Source organism: Zootoca vivipara, chromosome 5 (genome assembly GCF_965207765.1).
Source record: "Zootoca vivipara chromosome 5, rZooViv2.hap1.1, whole genome shotgun sequence".
NCBI classification, from domain to species: domain Eukaryota; kingdom Metazoa; phylum Chordata; class Lepidosauria; order Squamata; family Lacertidae; genus Zootoca; species Zootoca vivipara.
This window is the reverse complement of record NC_142588.1, coordinates 12,071,657-12,098,242: the sequence shown is the minus strand read 5'-3', so window position 1 is coordinate 12,098,242 and position 26,586 is coordinate 12,071,657. Positions and strand designations below refer to the sequence as shown.

At 46.7% G+C, this 26,586-nt stretch overlaps 2 protein-coding genes and 1 long non-coding RNA gene across 30 annotated transcripts in view; 2 read left to right on the top strand and 1 right to left on the bottom strand.

Moving 5' to 3' along the window:
- Positions 1–1,380: 1,380 nt before the first annotated feature.
- PITX3 (paired like homeodomain 3) lies at positions 1,381–22,117 on the bottom strand. Of its 5 annotated transcripts, XR_015949961.1 has the most exons (5): positions 21,819–22,117; positions 5,342–5,454; positions 4,508–4,713; positions 2,862–3,784; positions 2,215–2,703 (listed from the first exon to the last, which is right to left on the bottom strand). XR_015949961.1 is itself a non-coding variant. In XM_088669461.1 (4 exons), exons 1-4 carry the CDS (start codon positions 22,085–22,087, stop codon positions 3,236–3,238), a joined length of 1,137 nt encoding a protein of 378 aa, XP_088525587.1. In that variant the 5' UTR covers positions 22,088–22,117; the 3' UTR covers positions 1,381–3,235. The 5 variants fall into 5 exon arrangements, 3 of the variants coding, with proteins under 3 accessions (XP_088525587.1, XP_088525588.1, XP_088525589.1); XM_088669461.1 differs by having other exon boundaries at positions 1,381–3,784; XM_088669462.1 differs by having other exon boundaries at positions 1,387–3,784; positions 5,342–5,477; positions 21,632–21,993.
- LOC118096369 (uncharacterized) lies at positions 4,839–20,532 on the top strand. Of its 3 annotated transcripts, none has more exons than XR_004693903.3 (4): positions 4,839–5,054; positions 5,365–5,525; positions 17,190–17,319; positions 19,781–20,532. It is a non-coding gene; the product is annotated as an uncharacterized LOC118096369 (long non-coding RNA). The 3 variants fall into 3 exon arrangements; XR_015949963.1 differs by lacking the exons at positions 17,190–17,319; positions 19,781–20,532 and adding exons at positions 6,222–6,324; positions 6,965–7,659 and having other exon boundaries at positions 4,915–5,054; XR_004693902.3 differs by lacking the exons at positions 17,190–17,319; positions 19,781–20,532 and adding an exon at positions 6,965–9,406 and having other exon boundaries at positions 4,850–5,054.
- A 3,679-nt stretch (positions 22,118–25,796) lies between the features above and the next one.
- The window catches only part of GBF1 (golgi brefeldin A resistant guanine nucleotide exchange factor 1), a 90,682-nt gene continuing 89,892 nt past the window's right edge, over positions 25,797–26,586 (top strand). For all 22 annotated transcript variants that reach the window (XM_088670083.1, XM_088670079.1, XM_088670085.1 and 19 more), the window contains exon 1: positions 25,797–26,038. In XM_088670083.1, the coding sequence (XP_088526209.1) occupies positions 25,965–26,038 (74 nt within the window). In that variant the 5' untranslated portion in view covers positions 25,797–25,964. The remainder of the gene's footprint in view (positions 26,039–26,586) is intronic.

Sequence of the window (26,586 nt, the reverse complement as noted above, 5' to 3'; positions counted from 1 at the left end):
AAGAAAGAAAGAAAGAAAGAAAGAAAGAAAGAAAGAAAGAAAGAAAGAAAGAAAGAAAGAAAGAAAGAAAGAAAGAAAGAAAGAAAGAAAGAGGTGTACTCTGTGCTGGTGCTGATGTAGCCCCAGAGAACATCAAATTGGAGAAGGCCGGTGAGAATCCACTTAATGTTCCTGCCCTGGGTGACATCGCTGACCTTTTCAGTCCATTGTCAGGCCACAAAGTGACCAAACCCTTTGCAAAAGTTGTGCTCTGTCACTGGAATTTGCTGCCATCTGTATGCTGTGAAATCCCTGAACAGCTGTCTGAAGTAAACAGTAATGGGCTGGATGAGGGCCAATAAGCTGGTCAGAGAGATCCTGTTACAAAGGTCCTCAGGCAACCACATTGCTTACTGGTTAGTTTCAAGGCCTGATTCAAAATGCTAGTATTGTATGTGAAGCCTCAAATAGCGAGGCTATTCCCATCCGTTGGAATTGTTAAAGGAGACACCGCTGAGAGTGCAAGAGATACAGGTGGCCCTGCCGCGGACCTCTGCCCGGCCATCTCTTGTACAGTAAAGTGGTAAAAAGGGAAGATTTGGATATTAGGATGAACTTCATGTTAAAGAAATTAAAGTTTTGTGTGCATAAAATGTTGTGTTTGAAAAGTTATGAGGTTTTCATTTGGTGTCTGCTAATCGATGACACATCCCAGGGAACCAGAAGCCAGCTATCTCTATCAGCAGGAGCAAGTTGCATAAATGGAGCTCTCTCTGGGACCAGAGAGAATAGTCCTTGGACAATATTAAATAGTAAGATCTTAAAAAGAAGGCTGGCCTGCATTGCTAGTTGTTTAAGAGCAATGTGTTCATTTGTTTTTGAAATGTTTATTTTGTAACTAGTTTAAGACAGTTTGCAGTAGAACTTTAGGAAGTCTTTATTGTGGTGAGAGCTTATTGATTTATACTCTGCACAAGTTCCAGATCAGGGAACTCCACTCACAGCAACTAACACTTGTATTTATCGTGTTTCTCTGCTTCTGCATTGTCTTGTTTTGTTGTATCAATTTAATGATGCATAGTTTTGATGTGCAAAATATTTTACATGCTGTTTTGGGTTGGTTAGCAGGGTGAATATAAAGAAGGGAGCGATTAGCTAGCTTACTTTTCCTAAACAGCAAAGGGGCTGCCTCTGAAAAGGAATAGCTGTGGGGAAAGATTTTGCCAGCTTGAAGGTCCAAAAATATTATTTCAGAATTGGCTGCTACACCCAGGGAACCTACAAACTATCAGCATAACCGGCAAGTTTAGGTTTGTGCAATTAAAGTGGATTAAGGCACTCGTGTCACCCCAGCACAATAAATAAACTTTTAGAAAGAAATTTATTTTTACTTTATTTTTTGGTTTGGGAAAGTGCCTAGGAAATGCATTTAAAAGTGTGGGGTGAATGGAAGATTTAATGGGAACACGTAAACAGCCCAACAAAAAATCTCGATAAACCCAGGAGGAATACTCAGTTATATAACATCCCTGTAAGCAAACCTGAACAAATGCTCAATAAAGACCAGATACAATGTAGCCTCTGTGAAAGCTTTGTGGAAAGCAAATCATGCTCAATAAATAGGTTGTCTGGAGCAGTGATTGGGTTCACGCTACATGTCTGAAGACAGGTTTTTTTTTAAAACGGGTTCCCCACGTCAAGGCTGCAGTGAGAACATAATGGATAGACAAAATATACCGGATAAAAATAGGCATACTTGTGTCAATTTACATTTTAAACTTTAGCAGGACCAAGAATAGCCTGGGAATGAGGCAAATTTCTGGTTTTGAAGTGTTTTCAGTCCATGTCCCCTTGGAACAGTGTTCCACAGTAATTCAAGCCTCTAAACTTTTGGAGGTTCAAATACGACTCTCCAAAAACATTATAACTAAAAGCTGATGTAAACGAACGTGAGTAAAACGTCAAGAGTACCAATATCTCAGCCTTTTAGTAGAAAACGTGCAATCTACCCAAATATGAAAATGTAAGACCTAGCGATCTGCTGCGTGGTGCTATTTTTGGCAAACTCGAGGGTAACACCTAATTTTCAGACACACTGAGTTCTAAGATTTAAAAAAAAAAAGTCTGCTGTGACTGCGAAGCCCAGTTTCTCCACATTCAGGAGGGGAAAGCAACAGAACGCTTTCATCCTGGATGCTGGTTCCACATTGCTCTTGCAATAAACAGACACTCATAAAGATTTCGAGGATTTCTTCCAATTTATTTTGTAATGGAATTTATTGTTGGGAGCACAAAAGAGCCATTGACTGCAAAAGGAAAGCAATGGGGTTCTGTATGTGGATATACTGATATTTAACTCCCGCCTGGTCTAAAATGAAATCCAACAGGGAATGTTTTATTTGCTCATATTTCTCTATATCTTTTCACTCTTCCCTTCCCCGACTTCCACAGGCAGGCATGGGAGGAACTATGCAGCTCTCGGTTGTCACTGTTTTGTTTTTTTGCTAAAGTCAAAGTTCTGTATCCCTTTTGGCGACCTGCTAGCACTGCAGCTTCTGCTGTAGTCTTAGAAACCAGTGTAAATCGGGGGGCAGGATCTGATCATAGTGCCCGAGTGGATCTCTCCATTCAGCTGGGTCCCAAACCCTCCCCACGCACGGCTCATAATCCCTCTTCCATAACCACATCTTCCTTTGCCGACTCTCAACTACAAAAGGCCGAAATCTGCAAAGAAGAAGAAGAAGAGACAGAACATTTTGCAAACATTCGTGAAAGAAATCTAATCCTCAATGCACCGATCTGTGGTTTTTCCAGCACAGCGTTTAGACCTCGGAGGGTTTTGTGTTGCCAGGCATGCAAATCGCCGCGGCGCACAGACATACGTTGTGAGTGGAATCAGCAGCTGCACCGTTGTCCCTCCCCCCTTTCCTGGGTCTCCCTTTCTCCGTATTGTTGCACGAACGGGTTGCCTGTTCTCGGACCGGAGCAGGAGCAAGCCGAGAGCTATCGCATTACAGCGCCGGATTGACAATGACCTCAGAGCCTGGCAGAAAAGTCCTCTTTCCCAAATGGGCTTTCGATGAGTGGTTGTGTTTACTTTCACCAAAAACAAAAGAGAGAAGTCAGAAAGTTTATAATAGCATGGTCATAACGAAGAACATCTTCCTGGAATTTGGTTGGTCTGGGTGTGGCTGTCGGGCTAACGGCCAAGTTCCTGATTATCGGGGTTGGGTGGGTGGTAAAGGGTCCTAGTCCTTCATACTGGCCTGTCCACAGCATACTGGCAAGGGCTGAGGCTGGAGGCTGCTGTCTGCACTGCCGGATAGGTGAAGTTGGCATGTTGTTTGGCCTTCAACCTCAGGCTAGCCAGGCTGGAGTTGCACGTGTCCCGGTACATGTATGGGCTGGCTGGGGAAGCGTATGGGCAGGTACTGGAGGAAACGGCAGAGTTAAGGCCGGGGCTGTTGAGGTTGTTGAGGCTGGGGCCTGGCACGCCAGTCACTGTGGAGGGAGCTACCATGGATGAAGGCATGGGCATGGAGCCGATGGAGCTAGGCGTGGAGAACATGGGCTGCGACGAGAGGGGGCTGACGTTCATTGAGTTGAAGAAGGGGAAGCTCTTTGCCGACAGAGTGCTGGTGGCAAGGCCTTTGGTGGCCCAGCTGTTGTACGAATAGCCGCTGTACATGTCATCGTAAGGCTGCATCAGTCCATTGAACTGGGCTCCAAAGCTGTTCTTGCAGAGTTCGGCCTGTTGGTTCCTTTCCCGCTTCCTCCACTTGGCCCTGCGGTTCTTAAACCACACCTGCGAGAGAAAGGGAGCGTTTTCTTAAGTTAGCATTCTGTGTGTGATAGCTTGGTGAGAAGAGCTTTTTGCCCGCCAGGCGGGGCTGAACTACAACTCCCATCGGCCTCAGTGAATATCGCAAAGGATCATGGGAGCTGCAGTTACAACGGGTCCTCAGCAATGCTAGAGAACAGGTGGAACTTGCAACAAAATGTGGCAGGCATCCTCACTTCTAAAATGAGTACGGGATCCCAGCCAACCATTATCTCCCATCACCCAATGTTCCAACTTTCTTTCCCCTTATGTTACTCCTCATTCCATGTCTACTGAGCATGCTCAATCCACAATAGGCTTTTGTTGGTGTTCCTCCTCCCCTGTGTGTCCCCCCTGTCCTTTCAGCTTGTTCATGTTTGGGGAGGAAATGTACTTCTGCAAACCCCAGGGTTTCCTCAAGCATGCAAGTATCTCCCCCTTGTATCTTAGTGATTCTACTTTGGTGGCACTTGCTGCTTGAGTTCATTATTAGGAGTGATTGTGAGAGGAGTGCCTCACTTTTTAAAATGCAAGATTTTGAGAGTAATCTGTTCCTCAGAAAATACTTGCACTGTATAATAGCTCACACAAAAAGATAAAAGCCACATGCAGAGGCCTCTTCTGCTTGGTCTGCTATGTGGTTCGTTATCGAATCCTCAAATTCTGACCACATTAAGAGAAAGTGGAGCAGGTGTTAATGAGGCCTACCCGGACTCTGGCTTCAGTCAAGTTGGTCCAGACAGCAATTTCCTCCCGGGTGCTCATGTCCGGATAGCGGTTCCTCTGGAAAGTGGCTTCCAGCTCCTGGAGTTGTTGGCTAGTGAAGTGAGTTCTCTGCCTGCGCTGCTTCTTTTTCAAGGAGCCATCCTCAGGATTGGAGTCATCGGTCTGGTTCTGCTGTGACTTTTCTGTGTCTGTGAAAGCAAAAGCAAGAGCACAGATTTGTTGTAATATACTGTATTACTGACTCACAATTGCGTGCAAGAAAGGGTTAAGCTGAGCTCAGGTTGCCAGTGTGGGCGGAGCTTAGCAGGCTCTTAGTCTTTTCTCTTCCTGCTTCCTGGAACTAGCAAGAAGAACCAAATCTCTCAAAAAATGAGATTTCGAAGCCTGTATCTTTACTAACCCAAAGATTGCATGATCCTTTTTTGTAAAGAAACAAAATACTTTTATTTTTAAGTCATTTGGAAGCTTTTTCATCTCTGATTTACTGCCAGTGGTTGGAGACTTATTTGCTGTAACTTCTGGAAACTTTGTGAGTAAAATATTCACTTATCTGCAAAGTCAAATGCCTGTGATTTATTCTAGCCTGGGGGGGTGGATTGGGGAGAGGGCATGACCTGGGAAATCCCTGAGGGCCAGCTAGAGGCCTGGATTTTGGCCTTCAGGCATGAGGTTCTGCAGCTCTCCTCTACCAGTTATGATACGCTCATGTCTAAGAAACAAATATAGAGCATTTCCCTTTCTAATCAGGCCAGAGCTGGAGGTTATGAAATGAGAAGCACCGTTTGCTGTTCAGAGCAAAGCCAATTTTGTACTTACCGCTGTGCTCTTGCCCCTTGCAGCTGTGCTCATGTTGTGGTGTCCCCGACTCTGAGAGGGAGAGATTGGGACTGTGGGCCTCTGAATCAGTGAGCAAGTTGAACTCCATCGGCCTGGAATAGGAACCGGAGAAGAGCTGAAAAAGAGGCCCAAGTGATGTCTGAGTGGCGTATATGATTAGCAGGTAAGTTTACTTGGTAGGAATAAGTTCAACTAAGTGGGGTTAACTTCCAATAAGTGTGCTTGTTGCAGCCACAGGCTAACACTGTGAACAGTTAGGTGTCTTTACTCCAGAACAGGTTCCATTGTGCACAGTGGGATTCTTACCTTCCAAGTCCCGGACTGCAGAATCCGGGACCGGCAGCCGTGTGACACCGGAAGTTGCATCGACGTAACTTCCGGTGTGGCTTTGCCCTTCTATAGGCACCAAAAATGGCCACTGCCGGCTTCGAAAGTCACTTGTACGCATGTCAGGAAGTGCGTCGACGCAACTTCCGGTGTCGCTCCGCCCATCTATGGGCACCAAAAATGGCCGACGACGACACCGGAAGTCGCTTCTATGCACTTCCGGACATGCGTAGATGCGACTTTTGAAGCCGGCGGTGGCCATTTTTGGTGCCCATAGAAGGGCAAATCAGAAAGGAAAAAAATGGCCGCCGGCAGGAGAAAATAACGGAGAAAAACGGGAGACAAAGTGATACGGGGGACCACCGGGAAAAGGTAAGTAAAAACGGGGGTTTCCCGGGGAAAACGGGGTACTTGGCAGCTATGGTGGGATTTACTTCTGGGAGTGCAGCTACCTTTCAAAACTAACAAATAAACCTTCCTGTTTGTGGACTGATAGTTTAATGCCAAATGTTTGTGGTCTGGTTACTTTCAGAAGCTAAAGACAAGCTGACCTTTGGCCTCTGGTGCAAAATTTACACCTATTTCCACAACGCAGGCAGTGTCAAAGCTGGGAGGCAGTGTCTGCTTGTGAAATGGTGGGCATCTTCCCCCTCCCTTCCCTCACATTTTCCTCCAGTTTCAGCCTGCACTTTTATTACAGAGAACAACATATATGCAGTTAGAAATATTTGTGTTGTCCCCCCCACCCCTGACTCCTTTTCCAAGATAAAGGCCAGCGTTTTTAAGAGAAAAAACATCTGGACGGTTTCCCCCCTCTGCAGTAAACATGAAGGCAATCACAGTGGTTTGGCACATGTGCACATGCATGCATAGACAGTGTGAACACATGAAAGCGCACAAGTCGTCCTGGCACTTTGAGATGGTGCACCTGTACGTGAAACGCTGTGAAGGCGGGAGCCGTGTTTGCCTCAATATACCTTTTCATGCAGCATTTTGTGTAAGGAGGCGAGTCCATCTGCGGCTCTGGCTATTGTCATGGCTTTTGCGTGGTTCCTGGAATTATGCAGAAACGCGCAGCACATTAATTCCCCGGATTAAGACTTGATTAAGATGTGTGTAACTTTGCAGTCTCAGAATTTATTAAGGCCCCCTTCTCAAAGAAGCAGCAGATGGAATTTCTTCCCAGTGTTTGTAGATGATAATTCCACCCCCCCCCCTCTCTGACAGCTATTTGCATGCAACTGCATCTGCCGAGCACAATTTTCTCTCTTCCAGGGACTGATGCTGCACAGATTTGATTCAAATCCCTCATTTTCACCTGCTAAAGACCTGAAGCGAGACAGAGCAAGAGGTGACAAGTTTAGCCAATTTGCAGAAAGATAAGTGGCATTAAAAAAGAGATCTGTAGGCACCCCAGAAAGAGGTTTTATTCTGCCTGAAGCAAAAGGTATTTTCGGAACAATTTTGCTTCTGTACAAGAAGCTACACATCACACCTATTTTTGCAGCCCTGGCCCTGTATGTTTCCATTGACTGAACTGGGACACGAACTCAAAAGAGTATGTTTCAGAACACAGCCTCAAATATTTGTTGCTGAGTGAGCAGCAATAGGCAGGGAATTTCTCGTTGTTCTATGCCCTGGCCCCAAATCAGCTTGTCATTGTTTCGAAAATAATATTTATTTGCTCAGTCTTGGTGCTGTTTGCTGGTATGAGCGAAGTATGAATTCATCTCTGGCTATTTCTAAGCACAAGAACTACATTTCACTGTTCTTCCTCATCACTGAATAGAAGTTTATGTTCTGAAGGAAGCCATCTTCCACTTGATGATGTGAATCAACACGCAAATGTATGAGCTGAAGGACCAGAACTACCCAAAGCACAAGAAGAGACTTGACACAGGACATTTTTAGCTCAACAACAGAGATAGGCCAAACTACAACAGGAAAAAAAAACAACTAGAGCTAATTTGAATTAAAAGTAGTGTGTTGTTTTTTTCTGGTGGTACGTGCCGGTACACAGGACCGGCATCTCCACCCAACCCCAAAATCAAAGACCTGCGCCTCCTTCCCAAAGCCCAGGAAGCTTCTGCCTGGCTTACAGAGGGAGGTAAAAACAAAACAAAACACTGGTCACGACTCTCTAACATCTCCAACCTTCCCCTTCTTCTTTTTCCCATGGTTCCTCATGCTATCCACTTTTGCCAATGGCAGTTCAGCCCCATTCCCCAATTCTCAGTTCCCGGGGAAAGCATTGACCGCAGGTACGTGCGAAAGGAGGTGGGTCTTTCAGCAATTTGGGGCCTGAGTCATTTGGGGGCTTCAAACCCCAACACAAACAGCTTGAACTGGGCCTGAAAATAACCAGGGCAGCTGTTTTAAAACAGGAGGGTATATGAGATCTAAACAGAACTGGAATCTGACTGCTGCATTTTGGGCCCATTGATGTTTCTGAGTTGCCTTCAAGAGCAACCCCACATAGAGAACATTGCAATCATCCAATCTGGAAGTTTCCAGACAACAGACAACACAGCCATCTATGTCCAAAAGAGGTTGTAGCTGGCAGGGGCGGAGGAAGCCACTCGGGCGCCTGGGGCAGTGTGCTTGGGGCAGGGCGAGTTGCCCACAGAGGCAGGCAAGCCACCCATAGGGGCGGGGTGCACCACGGGGCCTCTGGGGTCTGCCTGCCTCCTCTCACTCAGCTGCCCTACAGCTAGATGGGAGGCAGCGGGCGGACCATTTGGACAGCACAGAGCCTGTGCGCGCCCAAGCCACCGAGCCCGCATGGCTCGGGTGCTCTGCAGGCCCCACGGTGAGTGCCACCCGGCATTTTGTCAACCCCCTCAGTGGTGACACCTGGGGCGGCTCACACACACTGCACCCCCTTTCTCCGCCCCCAGTAGCTGGCGAACCTGCCAGAGCTGGAAAAAGCCACTCGGAGCATTTAAGGGTGGCTATTCAGAGTTCTGTGCAGACTTCCACTCTGTCGCTCCGAAACTGACCATTCTGGGACACCACGAATGGCTCTATCTCATCCTCATTACTGCTTTAAACACGCACACTGAGCCACCAGGGGAGATTTGGGCCATGTGTGGTGTCATCAGCATAAATATAAACTTCTCTGTCCAACCATGTTCCGAGGACCAGGGCAGCAGCAAATTCAGATGATATCTGATTTTGAACACACAGCCCAGAAATGCACAAAAGGGGGGAAATGATCTAAGTTCAAGGAAAGGTCATGAATTTCTTGTATATAAGAATTTGGGGGAGGATGGTGGACGGGAGTATAAAGCATCAGGGCAATTTTCCTACACTTGTGATCTTAATGGAATTGAAACGGGAACCATGGGAAACCATTAATCACCGGAAGATAAACAGCCATGATTAGCTTGCTACTCAGAAGTAGCTGAGGGCCTGTTGGTAAGACAAGGCAAGCTGTAAGGTTTCTGCATTATCCAGTCCTCTGTTCCCATCAGGTTTATCTGAACCAGCTTCCAGTTCAAGGTACCAGGTATTTAAAGCCCAGTCCCAGCGTAGCCTTAGACGACACTCTCTCCTGTTCCTTTCCTCCATCTTTTGTGATCAGCTAGTAAGAACAGCAACTAAGGCCAAAGGACCTTTTGTTGAAAGAAAGGGATCATTCGCACAACTTATTCACAGCCAACTTTCTAACAACAATGTATATATATAATTAAAATTTCTGTCAAGTAATTCAACATTCCACATATCCTGTGTTTCAATACATTTAAATTTTCTGTTGTAAACCTCTGAGCACCTTTTAGATGGAAAGTAGCTATGCATTTACAATTTAATAATAATAATAATAATAATAATAATAATAATAATAATAATAATTTTTTATTACCGTATTTATACCCCGCCCATCTGGCTGGGTTTCCCCAGCAACTCTGGGCGGCTTCCAACAAAAGTATTAAAATACACTAATTTCTTAAAGATTAAAAGCTTTCCTAAACAGGGCTGCCTTCAGATGTCCTCTAAAAGTCTGGTAGTTATTTTTCTTTTTGACATCTGGTGGGAGGGCGTTCCACAGGGCAGGTGCCACTACCGAGAAGGCCCTCTGCCTGATTCCCTGTAACTTGGCTTCTCGCAGCGAGGGAACCGCCAGAAGGCCCTCAGCACTGGACCTCAGTGTCCAGGCAGAGCGATGGAGGTGGAGACGCTCCTTCAGGTATACTGGACCAAGGCCGTTTAGGGCTTTAAAGGTCAACACCAACACTTTGAATTGTTCTCGGAAACGTACTGAGAGCCAATGCAGGTCTTTCAAGACCGGTGTTATGTGGTCTCAGCGGCTGCTACCAGTCACCAGTCTTGCTGCCGCATTCTGGATTAATTGTAGTTTCCGGGTCACCTTCAAAGGTAGCCCCACGTAGAGCGCATTGCAGTAGTCCAAAACAAATATGCTATGACAGATTTTTAAAAGTTGTGGGAATTAAGGGGTAAATGGCCTGTGAAAGACTTGCAGTTCCTTCCTTCCTTTATAGACAATGAAAACTACAGAGAGCAGAAAGTTAGAGAGAACCATCTCATTGTCTACATATGCTGTTTCATGCTGAATGTTTAAATGTTTTCCCCTGCCTGTGGAAATCAAATGAGAAACCCAAGGTTTTAATTTACCTGGGACAGGGCGACAGAATGTCCACTCTCAGACAAATTTTCCTTCTGACATATCTATCTTATGTAAAAGGTTGGTTTAAGCCGGTTTGCCAACACTTTAAAATAATCCTCCCAATGCGAGTGCAGTCTGTCAACCCGAAATTTGAGGGTCAATGCAGCTGGGGCTGAGGGAGAGTGGCTTGTGAGAGTAAACTTCACTCTGAGAACTTCAGAGGGTTAGGCTGAGGCCAAGGGAGTTGCTTGCAACATCGCTGCAATGTAATCTACTGCTGTTGTGCTTTTTTTGAAGACTGAGGGACCATGCTGAAAAAAGTAGCTTACATTAGTCTTACAATGTAGTTCAGTGTTAATATCATGGATCGGGGGGGGACATAGGCTGGTATGGATTTCTAGCCAAATTATGCCACCCCGCCCCCGCAAATAGATTACACATCAAACTTCTTTGCAGGCCAAATTACTGCTTGTCCAGTTACTTTTAAGTATTTTATACCACCTTTCAATCATATTCTCAGGGGGGGCTTACAAATCTAATGGCTTCATTTGCCACATTGGCATGTCACATTAAGTCAACCCTCCAAAATTTCTCCAATAAAAATAGGAACATTGGGACATTCTGGGATCAAATCAGAAACCAGGATGGCTTCTGTAAATTCAGGACTGTCCCTGGAAAATAGGGACACTGGGGTACAAATGTACTGGCAGGGGCAAACTTTGGTAATATGGCACCCCAAGAGAGGACAAAATTTCCGCCTCCCATTTCTTATGATGGCAATAATTCTTTTTCTAATCCCAGTTGCTCTTTTTATGGATCTTCTCAGTAGGCACCTGTAAAGGTAAATGACCCCTGGACAGTTAAGTCCAGTCAAACTTGACAATGGGGTGTGGCGCTCATCTCCACTTTCAGGCCGAGGGAGCTGGCGTTTGTCCACAGACAGCTTTCCAGGTCATGTGGCCAGCATGACTAAACCGCTTCTGGCGCAACAGAACACCGTGATGGAAGCCAGAGAGCATGGAAATGCCATTTATATTCCTGCCACAGTGGTACCTATGTATCTACTTGCACTGGTGTGCTTTCGAACTGCTAGGTTGGCAGAAGCTGGGACAGAGCAACAGGAGCTCACGCCGTCACAGGGGTTCGAACCTCTGATCTTCTGATCGGCAAGCCCAAGAGACTCAGTGGTTTAGACTACGGTACCTGTATAAATTGTTGTTGTTGTTGTTGTTGTTGTTGTTGTTGTTGTTGTTGTTGTTGTTGTTGTTGTTATGCACACCTCCATGGCCCAGCGCCATCCTAAATCCAGCACTGCTACTGGACCCCAAGGAGATGGTAGCTGCTTTACTCCTCCCTGGCCAAGCTTTGGCTCAACATGTCATCCAAACCCAGGTTTGTGATTAAGGTCTCTCCTCTTTAGCCAACAAACCTGGAATCCAAACCTGGAATCATGGTTAATGGCTTAGCTGCTGCCCTGCGCTAATCTGGGGTGAGACTATGCTCTTAGAAGCTGCAGCCATCAGGGTAAAACGTGTCCCCACATATCACATGTTGTTTTCATTCTTAACCAGCTCTGCATTGCTTTCAGATTGCTGTTTCCTGCACAACTGTGTCACACATACAACCTAGAATGATCTAACTATGGCAGGGAGTGACAAAGAATTCAAACAAACTTCCACGTTAAGTTAAGGGATGCTGTCTGGGAGCTTTTTACTAGACAATCATTTTCTCTGGTGTTCTGATGCCACTGCATAGCCAAAGAGATCCATGGGCCCACACGACTGCAGTAACGGGGAAACCTTTGATACTGGATCCTAAGGTTCATGGTGCAATTTTGGGCAAATTAAACAGCAAAATAATGTGTTATAAAAGTAATTTATGGATCTACAGCGCCTTATTAAAAGACATATCCATGTAGCAAGCTTGGAACATTTGTCAAAGAGCATAGGCTTCCCTGCTTGCTTATCAAGTGGAAAACACTTATCAAATATCACACACTCTATAGTCTAAAGATAGGGGATGATGTATAGGTTGGCAAAAAAAGAATAAGATTTTGCATACCCTTCAACATTTCACTCTTGTAAATGAGTGTGTAGTCCTAGGGGCATGGTCCAAGGCCTTAACACAATTCAGACTCGGATCCACCACAATTAGAAAACAAGAGCTAAAAGTGTGCACATGCACTCATTCCAACTAGCCGATAAAAGCTGTGGGGCAAGCCACATACCCCACAGCAGTTCAAATACATATGAAACACATAGCTTCCTTTACGCAATTTACAACAAGAATAGGGGATCTGTGGCTCTTCAGCTCTTAGCCTCCCAACTCCCAATGTCAACCCTAGCCAGCATAGATAATGGTTAGGGATTATGGGAGTTGTAGTCCAACAACATGTGGAGAGTCACAGGCTCCCCTTCCCTGATTCAGAGGATATTGAACCCATTTTATAGCCGAGGGTGATGAAATGTACAGTTAGAAATTAGCCAGGCGCCAGGCGCATTTTGCTACTGGTGTGGGTCCAGTTGCAACTATGTGGAGATTTCTGATCGCCAGGTTGGTGACCACAGTTTAAAAACCTCTGCCTTAGACCATAGTGAATTCCATTTCTGTTTCCACTGTGTGTATTTCTCCTTACATACTGGGGCAAGTGAATTGTAAGAGTAAGCTGCAGTTTAGTTTAGTTTAGATCATAGAATTGTAGTGTTGAAAGGGACTCTGAGGGCCATCGAGTCTAACCCCCAGGCGAATAAACATTCTGTTGTGGCAACCGTAACCTAGATTTAAGGTGCCATTTGGCACCTAGCTTATATATCTGAGTTTCTAACGCTGAGTAACTGACTACGAGTTCAATTCAGTGGCTACAGCACAGAATTCTTAAGCAGAAATAAAGAGAGCACTTCTGAACATATGCAGACTGTTTTCCCCTCGCCACTGAGCAACTACAAGTTTCCCCCTTCCCACGCACTTAAAAGTAAGAAGTGGTGCTTACAGAATGATGGCATATCACTCACACCAATACACATCTGGTGGCATATGATCACGTGCAGCACTTTTTGATAAAGAGAGCCTATTCCAAAGACACAACTATAATATATATATTGAAAAATTAAGTACTGTACTGATCTAACATCAGTTGCAAGCAAATGATGACCAGAGCAGATATCTGATGGGAGGGCGTTCCAGAGGGAGGGTGCCACCACCGAGAAGGTCCTCTGCCTGGTTACCTGTAACTTCGCTTCTTGCAGTGAGGGAACCGCCAGAAGGCCCTCGGCGCTGAACCTCAGTGTCCGGGTTGAACAATGAGGGGGTGGAGAAGCTCCTTCAGGTATACATTAGTGGCTTAAAACACAGAGAGTCACCCCCCGGTTGCATTTCAAGTCACATTTTCACTCTGCTGTGCACATCAGAGGGGAGGGGGGATGCCTTCACCTGATGCATTTTGCCTGATTTCCTGCAATGTCCCCCAACTCCTTTTCCATGAAACCGTCATTTGTGCAGACGCTGTCATCCATGCAAGCAGAACAGCTGTCTCAAAGGTACACACCTCAACTGCGGAAGGAAATGTGGCTTCAGTTTCCTTCCAGATTGGAGCTGGTTTGAGGGAAAACATATCAGACAACAGTATTTCTCAAGACACTACGAGGTAACGTTGCGTGTACTTGGATTCAAAACCAGAGGCGAGAGCACAGTGGAAGCAGATTAAGGTATACACAGCCTTAGAATGGGAACAGCCAAAGAAAGACAGTGTCCCGTTAGGATCACATTAACACTTCCCGCGATCAACTGGTAGATCTCAGGATAGACCTGTTGAACAGGCCTGTTATACAAGAACCAGTCCTTGCGATAAGGTATTTTGTTTGGATGCTACACCCATAGCAAATTATACTCTTGGACCTGGAAAAACACATGAAAATTTGGGTCACTGATTCTCATTCTGCCCCTACTTTCTCCCAAGTGTGACAAGGAATCACATTTTTGAAGGACTAAAGAGTGTGCTTGCTTGCAAATATAGGTAATTATTAAAACAACAACAACAACAACAACAACAGAAATCCTGTTTGTTTTATGTGGGCCGCAACATTCCCATGCATATTAATGGACGATGAGCTGGTTTCCCTGGTGCAATATTCAGAGATGAAAGAAGAGAAGCCAGGAAAGTTGTTTTAAAAATTATTTAAAGTCAGAAAGATTCTGATTCACTTCATTTCCTATGCAAGGTACCATTCGTTTGGCAACGGAAACAACATTTGGGATAATGACAAGCTGAGGCATAGGCAAACTCAAGCCCTCCAGATGTTTGGAACTACAATTCCCATCATCCCTAGCTAACAGGACCAGTGGTCAGGGATGATGGGAATTGTAGTCCCAAACATCTGGAGGGCCGGAGTTTGCCTATGCCTGGGTTACCTGCTCCAGACAGTGAGCTGAAGTTCGCATCTATGAAAACAGGGATGACAAAAGGAAAACGGAACACTGTGTGCTGTTGTTGTGATAGTTCATCTGTTCTGTAGGCTAGGGGGAATTTGCTGACTCGTCTTTCAGGAACCTCTCTCTGATGCTGCAAGAGCTACTAACACCATGTTAGGTGAGGAGAAGGGGGGGACTCAACCACAATTGCCCCGATGGTGTGGAATTACCTTCCTGGTGTGGTGTGGAGTTTCTCTGGTCTTATAGCTTTTGAGATCATGTTCTTCTCCAGGGATGGGTTCTGTGACCCTGTGCTTCTGCTGCTGATTTCATTGCATTTATTACAATTGTTTAAATCAGGCATCCCCAAACTGCGGCCCTCCAGATGTTTTGACCTACAACTCCCATGATCCCTAACTAACAGGACCAGTGGTCGGGGAAGATGGGAATTGTAGTCCCAAAACATCTGGAGGGCCGAAGTTTGGGGGTGCCTGGTTTAAATTTGTTCTGATGTTACTTGTACTGTATTACCTTGCAAGCTTTGGAAACGTAAATTATATTTTTTTTAAGCAATGGCAAAACTTTACAGAACTGCCGGTTTTCATTCTTGCCCACCATTCAGAGGAAGAGCTCAAGTCCAGCTAAGGATATAAGGGTGGCTGATTTATCATTGCTGTTAAACATCCTTTACTCTAAAAGGTCTAAGAGATTGCTAATGTCACTTGTGCTATGGAACAGTGTACATTACTTATAATATTTATATCCCACCTGTCCCTGTTAAAGAAGACGTACACTACTTCATTTTATCTCCTTAGGAATAGTTTGGAAGAGACATCAGGACTGTTCATCTGTTACATTCAGTGCACATACAGTTTTTGCACAGTGTACACAAGATTGCTAATTTTTACACATATGAAGTTATGGACATTCTATACACATCTGGTGGCATATGATCGCGTGCAGCACTTTTTGATAAAAGTTTTTTTTTTCCAAATTCTTGGAGAGCCTATTCCAAAGACACAACTATAATATATATATTGAAATTATTATTATTATTTTTTATTGGTTGGGGCTAGAATGCTGCTTCTTAAATATTGCGGGGTGGTATCAAACATTCTGTCAGCTGACGAATGGCTTGGAAATATGGTAGATTGCAATTATGGCAACTTTTGAAGCACTCTCAAAAGCTACAGTGGGATTTATTGAAGCAATTTTAAAGAATTGCTAGGAAATAGTCGTTATGGCTGCAATCCTACACACATTATAAAGTTTTTAACATCGCTACAGTTATTGGCATCTTTGGTCTTAATTTTTTAAAACAATGTTACATTTTTATATTACGCTTGCTCTTTTTATAGCTTTGTATGGTTCTTTTTGTTTCAGAATCTTGTTTAATGTACAAAGATTTGGGCATTACTTTCTCCCATTTCCCCCCCCTTCTGCTTTCCCCCATTTTCAATTTTCTAATAAGTGGATTTTTAAAAAAGGAAGTGGGCGATAAGAGTTTTCAACCCGTTTTTTTCAGTGGGTATAGCGAGTCTAACTAACATTGGCCTTCACCCTGTTAACATTTTCCCACTTACAAACATTGATTTAACAAGAAGGGAAGAAGCAAAATAAACAGTTCAGTAACAAATAGTCAAATTAAGGTGGGTCTCTAAATAACAACAGCAACAAAAACAGGAGAGGATAGAGTTCAAATAATCAGCTATCTACCACCGAGTAATTAGGGTATCTTTTAGAGCATTCTCTGTTGCCGCTGCTACAGTCCTGGATTGGGAAGCAGCTGTAGGCTTCATCCTGTCATTCCCTAGCTGCAGAATGATGTTTTAGGGCAGGAGGCAGCAGTTCTCTGCTCCACTGGCTTATCTGCATGTTGCTTTTTTACTCTCTCACTCCCTCTCTGTGGTTTCACATGATCTCCCCTCTCCCAAATCTCCCACTCTCCCAGCAAAAAAACAACAACTACATGTCCTCTTAATCTCCTGTCAGCAAGCTCCTCAGAGCCAAAACACTTGTGTTCCAGGTATTGCACAGAAAGCCACACTTTATACAGGGTCATGTAAGGTTATAATGTATAACCAGTTCACCTGAGGCAGAAGCATTTCAGGAGGGTGGAGAGGAGGGATCTCCCTTGTGGAGAGGGTCTGGGACCCAAGGAGGGGCACAGCCTGGGGAGTGTCCCAAGGACTGGACAAGAAGTTTTTGGGGTTGCATTCCCCCACCCAAATCAAGTAAATAAATAAAAATACTTAACTAAAAGTAGAAACAATCAGAATAATATTTGAAACTGAAATACTCGCTGAGGCCACTTGGGCTTTCAGCAAATCCAAGAAAACTTGTTTTAGTTGAATTTTTTTTAAAAAAAACAAAACAAAACAAAAAAGGCTTCTTCTTTGTAATTTTGCAATATATACTCGTTAACCACATGAAAGATACTCCCTGATGTCAATGTTTTACTGTATTTAGCTTCCTAGTTTTCAAACGACTGAAGATTTTGACAGATCCTTCTGAGCCCTTGGGGTCAAAAGAAAGTAATTTGAAACAACTGTTGTTGAGACACTTCATTCTGAATCTGCTAGACCGAGGATAGTGACAGGTGGGTGTCCTGCCCCACCCCTCCAACATAAATCCTGGCTACACCCATGATCCCCACATTACCTGTATTTATACATATGCACAGGAGTGGATGTATACTATAGATCCCACAATATGTTGAGATTGGCTAAGGAGACCTGGCTTACACTCCTGACCAGCCATGTGGCATGGCTGAAAACCTATGCAAGTTGCCTGGCTGGGCAGTAAGCTGGGTCAAACTCCCTGGTCCTGTCTTCTGGCTGGTTTTGCAAAACAAAAAGAGCTTGAGTCAGCAGAAACACATTCTTTGTTTAGAATCAGCAATGCAAGCATTTAGACTGCTAGCATGAAATGGGAACCCGGACAAAGGAAAAGAAAGAAGTATCTAGCCTGATTATTTTCCACATCTTCTGACATCCTCTACGCTGGTCTGTCTCAAACAGCAGCAAATCTTGAATGCCTCCTTGTCACCTTGTTTACTTGTTGGAGAAAGGAGAATCACACCCCTGCTCCACTAGGCCTGAAAATACCCAGGATGGCCTCAAGTTTTCATACCAGAGAGAATTCAAGGCAACCATGGTGTTTTAGCAGACACAGCAATCCAGGAACATCTCAGGGCTGCCAACTCACAGCCGTGTCTGTGGCAGGAATCCCACCTTTCCGTCATGGATGCAAAAAGGGATTTGGTTCCCATTTCCGGTAAAGTCCTAGTTAAATGACCTCTCATCATTCCCCACCCCCAAAACAAGCCCACTGAACCTTACACCACTTTCCCACTTAGCAAAGCTGCCTGCACGTTAGTCAAAATCCACACACACACACACACACACACACACACACATATGGGATGGGACACAATTTGCTGCTCAAGCCAGGGGTTTTCAAAGGATGTGGCAGAAGAAAATAGAAAGTGTGGCAGGAAGATTCAAGGGCAATCAAAGAAACACAAACATTTCAGTATAGTATAGGGTAAAGGTAAAGGGACCCCTGACCATTAGGTCCAGTCGTGACCAACTCTGGGGTTGCGCGCTCATCTTGCATTATTGGCCGAGGGAGCCGGCATACAGCTTCCAGGTCATGTGGCCAGCATGACAAAGCCGCTTCTGGCGAACCAGAGCAGCACATGGAAACGCCGTTTACCTTCCCGCTGTAGCGGTCCCTATTTATCTACTTGCACTTTGAGGTGCTTTCGAACTGCTAGGTTGGCAGGAGCTGGGACCGAGCAACGGGAACTCACCCCGGCGCAGGGATTCGAACCTTCTGATCAGCAAGCCCTAGGCCCTGTGGAACCTTCTGATCAGCAAGCCCTAGGCTCTGTGGTTTAACCCACAGCGCCACCTGCGTCCCTGTAGTATAGGATAGGATAGCACAAAACAATTATTTTACTTGTAGGATATGCACAGATGTCTTTTTACAATGAGAGCAATCCTACTTGTGATCTTTTTATTTCCCAATGCATTTCTTATCATAGAATCATAGAATTGTTGAGTTGGAAGGGACCATGAGGGTCATATTGTAGAAACACCCTGCAATGCAGGAATATTTTGTCTCCAAAGTGGGGCTCAAATCCATGACCCTGAGATTAAGAGCCTCCTACTCTACCAACTGAGCTATGTCAGCTATCAATTAAAAAAACAAAACAAAATCTTACCGCAATTTTTTATTCTGAAAAAAGTTGCCAGAGGGAAATTTTTTTGAGAACCACTGTCCAAACCCATCGGGGCCATCCATCTCATGCCCCTTTGAAAGCGAAACCGCCCCCAGTGGAGCCATAATGCTGCCTGTGTGTAGCAACTCAGTCAGCACCCTTCGAACCCGCAGTGCTTAGCTCCTGGCAAGCAAAGGACCAGCGGGTCGCCTGCCGTCGAGGCTCGAGGGGGCGCCCCTCCCGCTCCTGGGAGGCGCCCTGCCACCGCTCCGAGAGGGGCGTCTCTTGCTCCGCCCGCCCTGCGGAAAGGGATCGGGCTGCCAGGATGCGTAGGGGCCGCCTAGCCAATCGCCCACGAGGCGGGCTCTCTCCTGCCAAGCCGAAAGCGGCCACGTCGGGGCGGTCGGCAGCTGCAAGCCAGCTGCGCCTTTCTCTGCCGCGCTAATCTGGCACCGCAAAACCAGGGGGAGCTGGTGGGGAGGCGCACCCGGGGAGGCACCACCACCGAACTGTGGATTGGGAACACGAGGTGCTCCTCCAGCTCCCTCCACCGGGGTGAAAGTGTTGCAAAGCGTTAGCCACCAATCGCGCGCCAGATCAACCCGGTCGCGCGCGGGGAATCATGAAATTGGAGAGTTTGGAAGGGATCCCCGAGGCCGAGGGGGTCATCCAGTCTAACCCGCTGCAACGAATGAGAGCGGGGGTAGGTCGGTGGGTAGGGGTCTGGGTGGTACGTCAAAGGTGCTGCCTCTTATTCCTGCCACCATTCCGCCGCTCTCGCTGAACTTGCGCGGAGAGCAAAGTGCGTAACTGACTCCTTTATCTCTTTACCCAGATCCACTCTTGGGAGAACCGACTGCGGCCCAAACAGCTTTCCGCACCCCCGCACCCTGATCCGAAGGGAGGCAGCGGGGCTGCTCCCTTGTTTGTCCTGAGCTGGGCGGCCAGAAGGCGTCCAAGCATCGCCGCCACTGCGCACACGCGGTTCTGTATGCTACAGTGCTTTTTTACGGTGTTTTATAAGCAAAAGTCTACACAACAGAAGCGAGGAAGGAATTGCGAAAAAACGATTAGACAGCGGGGGCCGGCTCCCCCCCGGCCCCCTTTTCCAACGCACAGCCTGGAGAGTTGGGTGGCTACTGAGAGGGAGTCCAGCTTGTGCGCGAATAGTCCGCCGAGTATTTGGCGTTTTCAGCCCAGACTAGATGCTGCGCTTTTCTTCCCCGAGTCACAGTTTGCTTGTGGCACCGACTTAGCAATGCCTGCTGGTTTCTGATCATAATGGGGGGGGGGTCATTTGTAAAGAGCACTGGTGATCAAATGCCAAGTAAGCCCTGATAAACTAAAACCACACAGTAACTTCTGCACAATATTCGTGGGGTGGGGGAAAACGGTTATTATGGACATATTTTTAGCCTACTTATGGTTTTACTATGGACATAGAACTTTGCATATCGTTGCATTCCGAGTAAGAAAAGACGCAAAAACTGAAAAGTTACTTTAGTGTCACGAATGTGCAAATTACTGCATTCTGTTTTGTTGAATTATAATTGCGATTATTTTAAATAAAGGACAAACGTATTGATATTGTGGTTTATTTTGATGCATTTACATCTTCCTAGTCGCCTTGGTTTTCATTCCGAATAAAGTCAGGATGAAATATGTTTTTGAACAATTTTACTGTTAAATTATTTTTTATTTGGTCTTTGAAAAATATTGTCTTCTGTAAGTAATGTTAAATTATAAATAGAAATTTGAATAGAGAAAATAGTCCCAAAACTATTAATCAATAACTATTAATAAAGTAACTGAATTAATAAGGTGACATCAACATGCATTTGGGTTTTGTTTTGTTTTTCGTTTGAGGCTTTGCTTTTTGCAGCGGTTTGTCGATTTAATAATCATTCTTCTCTCTGAAGGGTCTCCTTCCTAGGCAGAATCCAATTTTTATTTTCGTTAACTGAGGATAGATTTTAACCAAAATTAAAATAGAATAGTCCTGCTGATAAGGAGCCGTATTTGCCAGCAAAAAGCGGAGAAAAATTAAACAAGGGTTCCCAAGGGGGAGACCGAATATCTCCTCTTCTGGGAACCTGCAAGATCCCTCCGGTTGTAAACAGGAGCCGGATCCTTACATAAATATCATTTGTCTATCTGTCCAAAAGCCGACGGACTTTCCCCGCGCCATTTCTCTCTCTCTCTTTCTCGCATACCCGCAAGCTTGTTTTTATCAAACCGTTACCTTACAAAAGAAACCCCGGCTCATAATTTCGCCCGTCTACAGCACTGCTTTTTCGACTCTGCGCGGAAACTTAACCGGCGTCTGGGTTGCAGTTCAGAAAGCAGAGTTTATCCGAGTCGGAAGGATCGCCTCGGCTCTCCTGCCCAGGCGTCTCGATTGTGCCCTAGCCACCGGATCAACTCACCCTCGGGTTCCCGAGCCCCCCCTGCCCCGTCCGTCTCACTGGAGTGCCCAGGAGCACTTCGTGAAGCCTCGACGGCAACGAGAGCCTGTGCGCCGCCAGGGACAACGAGAGCCAATGCGCCGCTCTCCAGGACAGCAGAAAATCACGCCCGGCCCACCGGCTGCGGCAGAGGGAGACTGAGCAGAAGAAAGACCGGCCGACCTTCACCACAGGCTCGAAGGGAAGGCCGGGACCAGACAAAGGACAAGATGCGCCCTCACCTTTCCAAGAGCACCTGGCAGAATAGGCATCACCACACCCAGCGCCGGAGCAGCAAGGCAAGGGGCGCGCAATGCAAACCATCGGGCACACCTAGCCTTGTCCCGGCACCCCGCCCCGTCCTGCCCCGCTATCGGCTGCCTCCATTGCCTCGCGCCGCGGGGAGAAGCCGGCACAGCGACCACTTACAGCGCGCGGCGTCCGTGCGCCCAGAAAGAGCCGTCGGCAGTCCTTGCCTCGCCTCCGCGCCAGCCTTCGGGGCTGCCCAGCTCCGGCTCCGCTCGTCGTAAGTCCCTGCGGAGTAGTGCTGCCGAGCTGCGTGCGCTTGGCCGCAGCCTGCTGGAGGAGGGTCCCGCCGTCGAGTGCGTCCCCTTCGCGGGGGCCATCGGCTTTAAGGATGAGGCCATCGGCGCCCCCAGGCAGCTGCCATCGGGCAGCGCGCGCCTAGCCCGCCCCATTCGCAGCCGCGCGGCTGGCCAAGCGCCCCCCGCCCCCTTCCCGAGGCAGGCGAGGCGTCGTCGGGCCCCGCCCTTGCCAGACTCTGGCGCTTCCCTGGGCCCGCCCCCTCGGAGGCCCGCTTGTGGGCAGGGGCCAGCCCGCTCCCTCGGGCGAGGAAGGAGGAGTCGCGGCGGCGGCGGCTTGTCAAAGCCACCAGGTGACAATGAAGGTCCCGGCAGGAAGGTCGTCCGTCCCCTCGGGCTTCTCTGGAGCACCCAAAGACCGGAGAGTTAGGGAACGGGAGGTAAATGCAGGAATGACTGGCAACCTTTTAAACTGTGAACATGACAATCAGTGCCGGATTTAGGCTAAGTAGGCTGAAGCCTAGGGCCTCTAAATCTAGGAGGCCTCTCCAGCCTGCCCACTCCCCAGTGAAGCAATCTCCCCTCTCCCAAAATTGCAAACCCAATACTTCATGAGAGGGCAGGGCAACTGGGCCCAGCAACTATTAGACTCAGGGCTAGCCAGTGGGGCCCAATTTGAAGCAGTAGGGTGCAACTTGAACTTTTTTTTGGTAGGGCCCCAGTTCACAGCCATTTGGGGGGGGTAGGGCCCCAGTTCACAGCCAAAGTCTTTTATTTATAGATATAAATAAAATCCATCTAGATTGCCCTGGTACGGGGGCCCCTTAGGAGCTGCACACGGGGCCCAATTTGGCCAAATTGCTCCAATTGCCTTAAGGTGAGCCCTGATGAGGTTGTGCAGGGGTTGGACTGGTGTCACTATTCAGAGTACAGACTCAAGGACTTGTTATGGAAATAAAGGGGGGCACTTATTGGAAATCATTTTTGTCACCTCTTCCCCCCACCCCCAACCCCCAAGACAATGAGCCCAGCCACCTATTATTTACAGTCGCATAAGCACTACACTACAGCATAGCCGTAAACTTGTACATTCAACTGCTGAAATATACACCCAATATGTGGCAATTGAGATTTATGTTACTGTTATAAATGAAAGAACACTGTGTTTTACAAATTGACTCTGTATTTTGTGAATTACCTAAGAGCTCTAGAATCTGACAGCTAACCACTTGGGTTCTACCAAACAGCAACCCCTATTGCTGAAAGCAGGTAACCAGCAGGGAATGCTTCAGCTCAGCCCTAGCCTTGTTGACTGAACACCTCCTGCTGTGCAGATAATGGAGAAAGCTCATCAATTGTATCCCTTCTGGCATCCTGGCGTAAACCAGGTGTAAACCCTGGTGCACCAGAAGCCCAGAATAGCAGCAATTAAAATCTGCTCATATGTCAGCGACTGATAAGACTTGTCAACCACTTCTTCCAAAGTCTTCCTAAATTATAAAGCTCCAAAATACAGGCCAAAAGAGAGCAGGTATAGGAAGAGTGAGGCATACAATGGGCACCACCAGTGAAAAGGCCCTGCTCCGTGTAACTCCTGCCCTGTCATTTGATAGGGTGCCCACTTGCCTTCCTCCTTGACATGGAATGCTCTCTATTGGAGTCTCCTGGTCCAGTGCAAAGACCATAAGAAGGGAGAGCAGGGACCTTGAAGTTCCCAGCAGCACAGGTCACCTTTGTCACAGACAGTCTTATGTCCTGGCCAGGCCTGCACCCAGTTTTGTTTTTGTATAATCTCGTTTGTCAGTAACCAAAATTATATTATCAACATATACAAGCAGAAAAGTTGTCTTCCTTCATTTGCAAGGAATCGTACAAAACAAAGTGGCACTAATAAAGAAAAGTTCCAGGGTGGCAACAGAAAGCAAACTAAAAATGCTTTTGCAGTTCATCAAAACTATCCAGCAATATCAAGTTACAGTATAGGAAAACTGGTGCTATTAACAGTAATCCTTCTAGTTGGTTAGTTGGTTCGGCAACTTCCATGCACATGACATGTGATGCTAATTATTTTCCCCAAGAGTTAAATGATAACTAATCAGAGGCAGCTACAGGAGAGCTGTGAGATTCAGTTTAGGGTCAGATGCCCAGCAGGTATATAAGGCCACCTCATCTAAAGATTTTAGCATAGAAGCAGGCCTATGCAGAAGACATTCAGTCAGATATGTAGATCCCAACATATCTAGGTGGTTAAAGTCTAGCTCTTGTGTGTGGTCTGCTTCCATTCTGTCCTCTGCACATATATGCAGTCATAGAATCATAGAGTTGGAAGAGACCACAAGGGCCATCCAATCCAACCCCCTGCCAAGCAGGAAACACCATCAAAGCATTCTTGACATATGCCTGTCAAGCCTCTGCTTAAAGACCTCCAAAGAAGGAGACTCCACCACACTCCTTGGTAGCAAATTCCACTGCAGAACAGCTCTTACTGTCAGGAAGTTCTTCCTAATGTTTAGGTGGAATCTTCTTTCTTGTAGTTTGAATCCATTGTTCCGTGTCCGCTTCTCTGGAGCAGCAGAAAACAACCTTTCACCCTCCGCTATATGACATCATTTTATATATTTGAACATGGCTATCATATCACCCCTTAACCTTCTCTTCTCCAGGCTAAACATACCCAGCTCCCTAAGTCGTTCCTCATAAGGCATCGTTGACCATTTTGGTTGCCCTTTTCTGGACACGTTCCAGCTTGTCTGTATCCTTCTTGAACTGTGGTGCCCAGAACTGGACACAGTACTCCAGGTGAGGTCTGACCAGAGCAGAATACAGTGGTACTATTACTTCCCTTGATTTAGATGCTAGTCGTGATAGTCTCTCTCCCCCCCCCCCAAGTTCATAGTTTTATTGTTCTATCCAAAGTTCATGATGAGGTTGTACCGTAATAGCATTACTATTACTAATACAGAACATATTTCCATAATAAAAGTCAACATCCATGATGTAAGAGAGGAAAGATACAAATCTCCAACTCACCACAAGTATTGTAAAAGGTTTCTGTTGCATCATTGCCTTCCTAGAAGGGTTCAGTGCAGGCAAGAGCAATTCTTTATTCCGGCAATGTTAGTCTGTTTTAGCATTTTAACTTTTGCATGTTTTTGAGTAAGTTTGTAGATACTGTACAGTATTTCTGTTGCAGGGGGTTGGACTGGATGACCCTTGGATGTATTCAAAGTCTACAATTCTATGATTTATATTGATTTTATTATTTTAGGTTTTTATTAATCCGCTTTGAGATTGTATTTTTTCACAAATCAAGCGGCACATAAATTTTATGTAATATGGAATAAAATTCAGTGCAACTAACATGTGACAAGGTAAAAATGTAGTAGTGCAGTAGCCAGCAATGCATTTCCTTATTTTGTTTTTTGGGTGGTAATTTGTGGGAGAGAGCAAAACACACACACACACAAAAACATACGCCAAACCAATGAGTTGCGCGTTTGACCATTCACACGCTCACGCAGCCCAGAAATGACAAGCTGCACCCCATAATGCACAGCAAATCTTCGCTCTGCAGTTCAATCACACTTGACTCTCTCCTCCCACCCCACCCCCCCGGGAGGCTGCTCACCTATCCGGAGGGTTGGCTTTTCCTTTCCTTTCTCTTTCCCACACAGCTATTGGCAACTAGCGATGCCAATAGCGCCAAGCCTTTCTCCTGATTGGCTCCTCGCTAGGGGGGCGGTGGCGGAAGGGTTTCTCCTCCCCGCCCCTCGCCAATCTCCCTCGGAATGAGCCGTTCCCATTGGGCGGCGGGTGTCCTGTCTCCTCAGATGCTGGTTTCGATTGGCTAAGGTCCCTCCCCGTCCCCGGCAGTAAACCGCGCAGCAAGCTAGGCTGCGCTCTTGTTTCCACGTCAGTGAGAGAGAAGCGAAGAGAGGAGAGGAGCCGGTTCCAGCCGTTCCTCGGGGCGGCTGCTTTTCTCGGAGCTAGCGGGCTTCCCGGAGCGGGCCGCCGCCGGTCCGGCTCCCCGGCAATGCCGAGAGGCCCTCAGACGCCTCAACAACTGCCCTCAGGCGCCGCCATTTTGGATGCCGGTTGGATGGAGGGGTGAGTGAGCCAAGCCAGCCAGACATTCCCAGCTGCTCTTCCCGCAGCCTAGGTCGGGTTTTGCCTGCTGAGGAAGCTGAGGGAGTTTGGGCCCGGGGCCTGTCCTGCGTGTGTGGGCGCCGGCAAGGGCCCGAAGGTGGTGTCCGGCCCAGGCGTGTCGCGAAGGCCGCGGTTTCCCTGTCGCGGGAGGCAGGGCCGAGGCAAAGTGCAGCGAGGGACCGGTTGGCGGCTGCCTTCCGGCCGATATTATTACTGTGGTTGTTATGGTTATGTATTTACTTATACCCCGCCTGACGGGACTCGAGGCGGCTTGCAGATAAAAACAAGAACCGCTAAAAAAAGAGAGAGAGCAAGCATCGAAATAAGCAGCGTCCAATCGAAAGTGGGCCCTCAGCTCCCGTTGGACTGCAACTCCCATCACCCCCTAACCTGCTAGCTAGGGACTTTGGGAGTTGTAGTCCAACAGCTGCTGGAGACACGGGTGCCAACTTGAATAAAATATTGGGGGGAGGGTGTAAGTCACGCCTCACATAATTGATCACATGGCA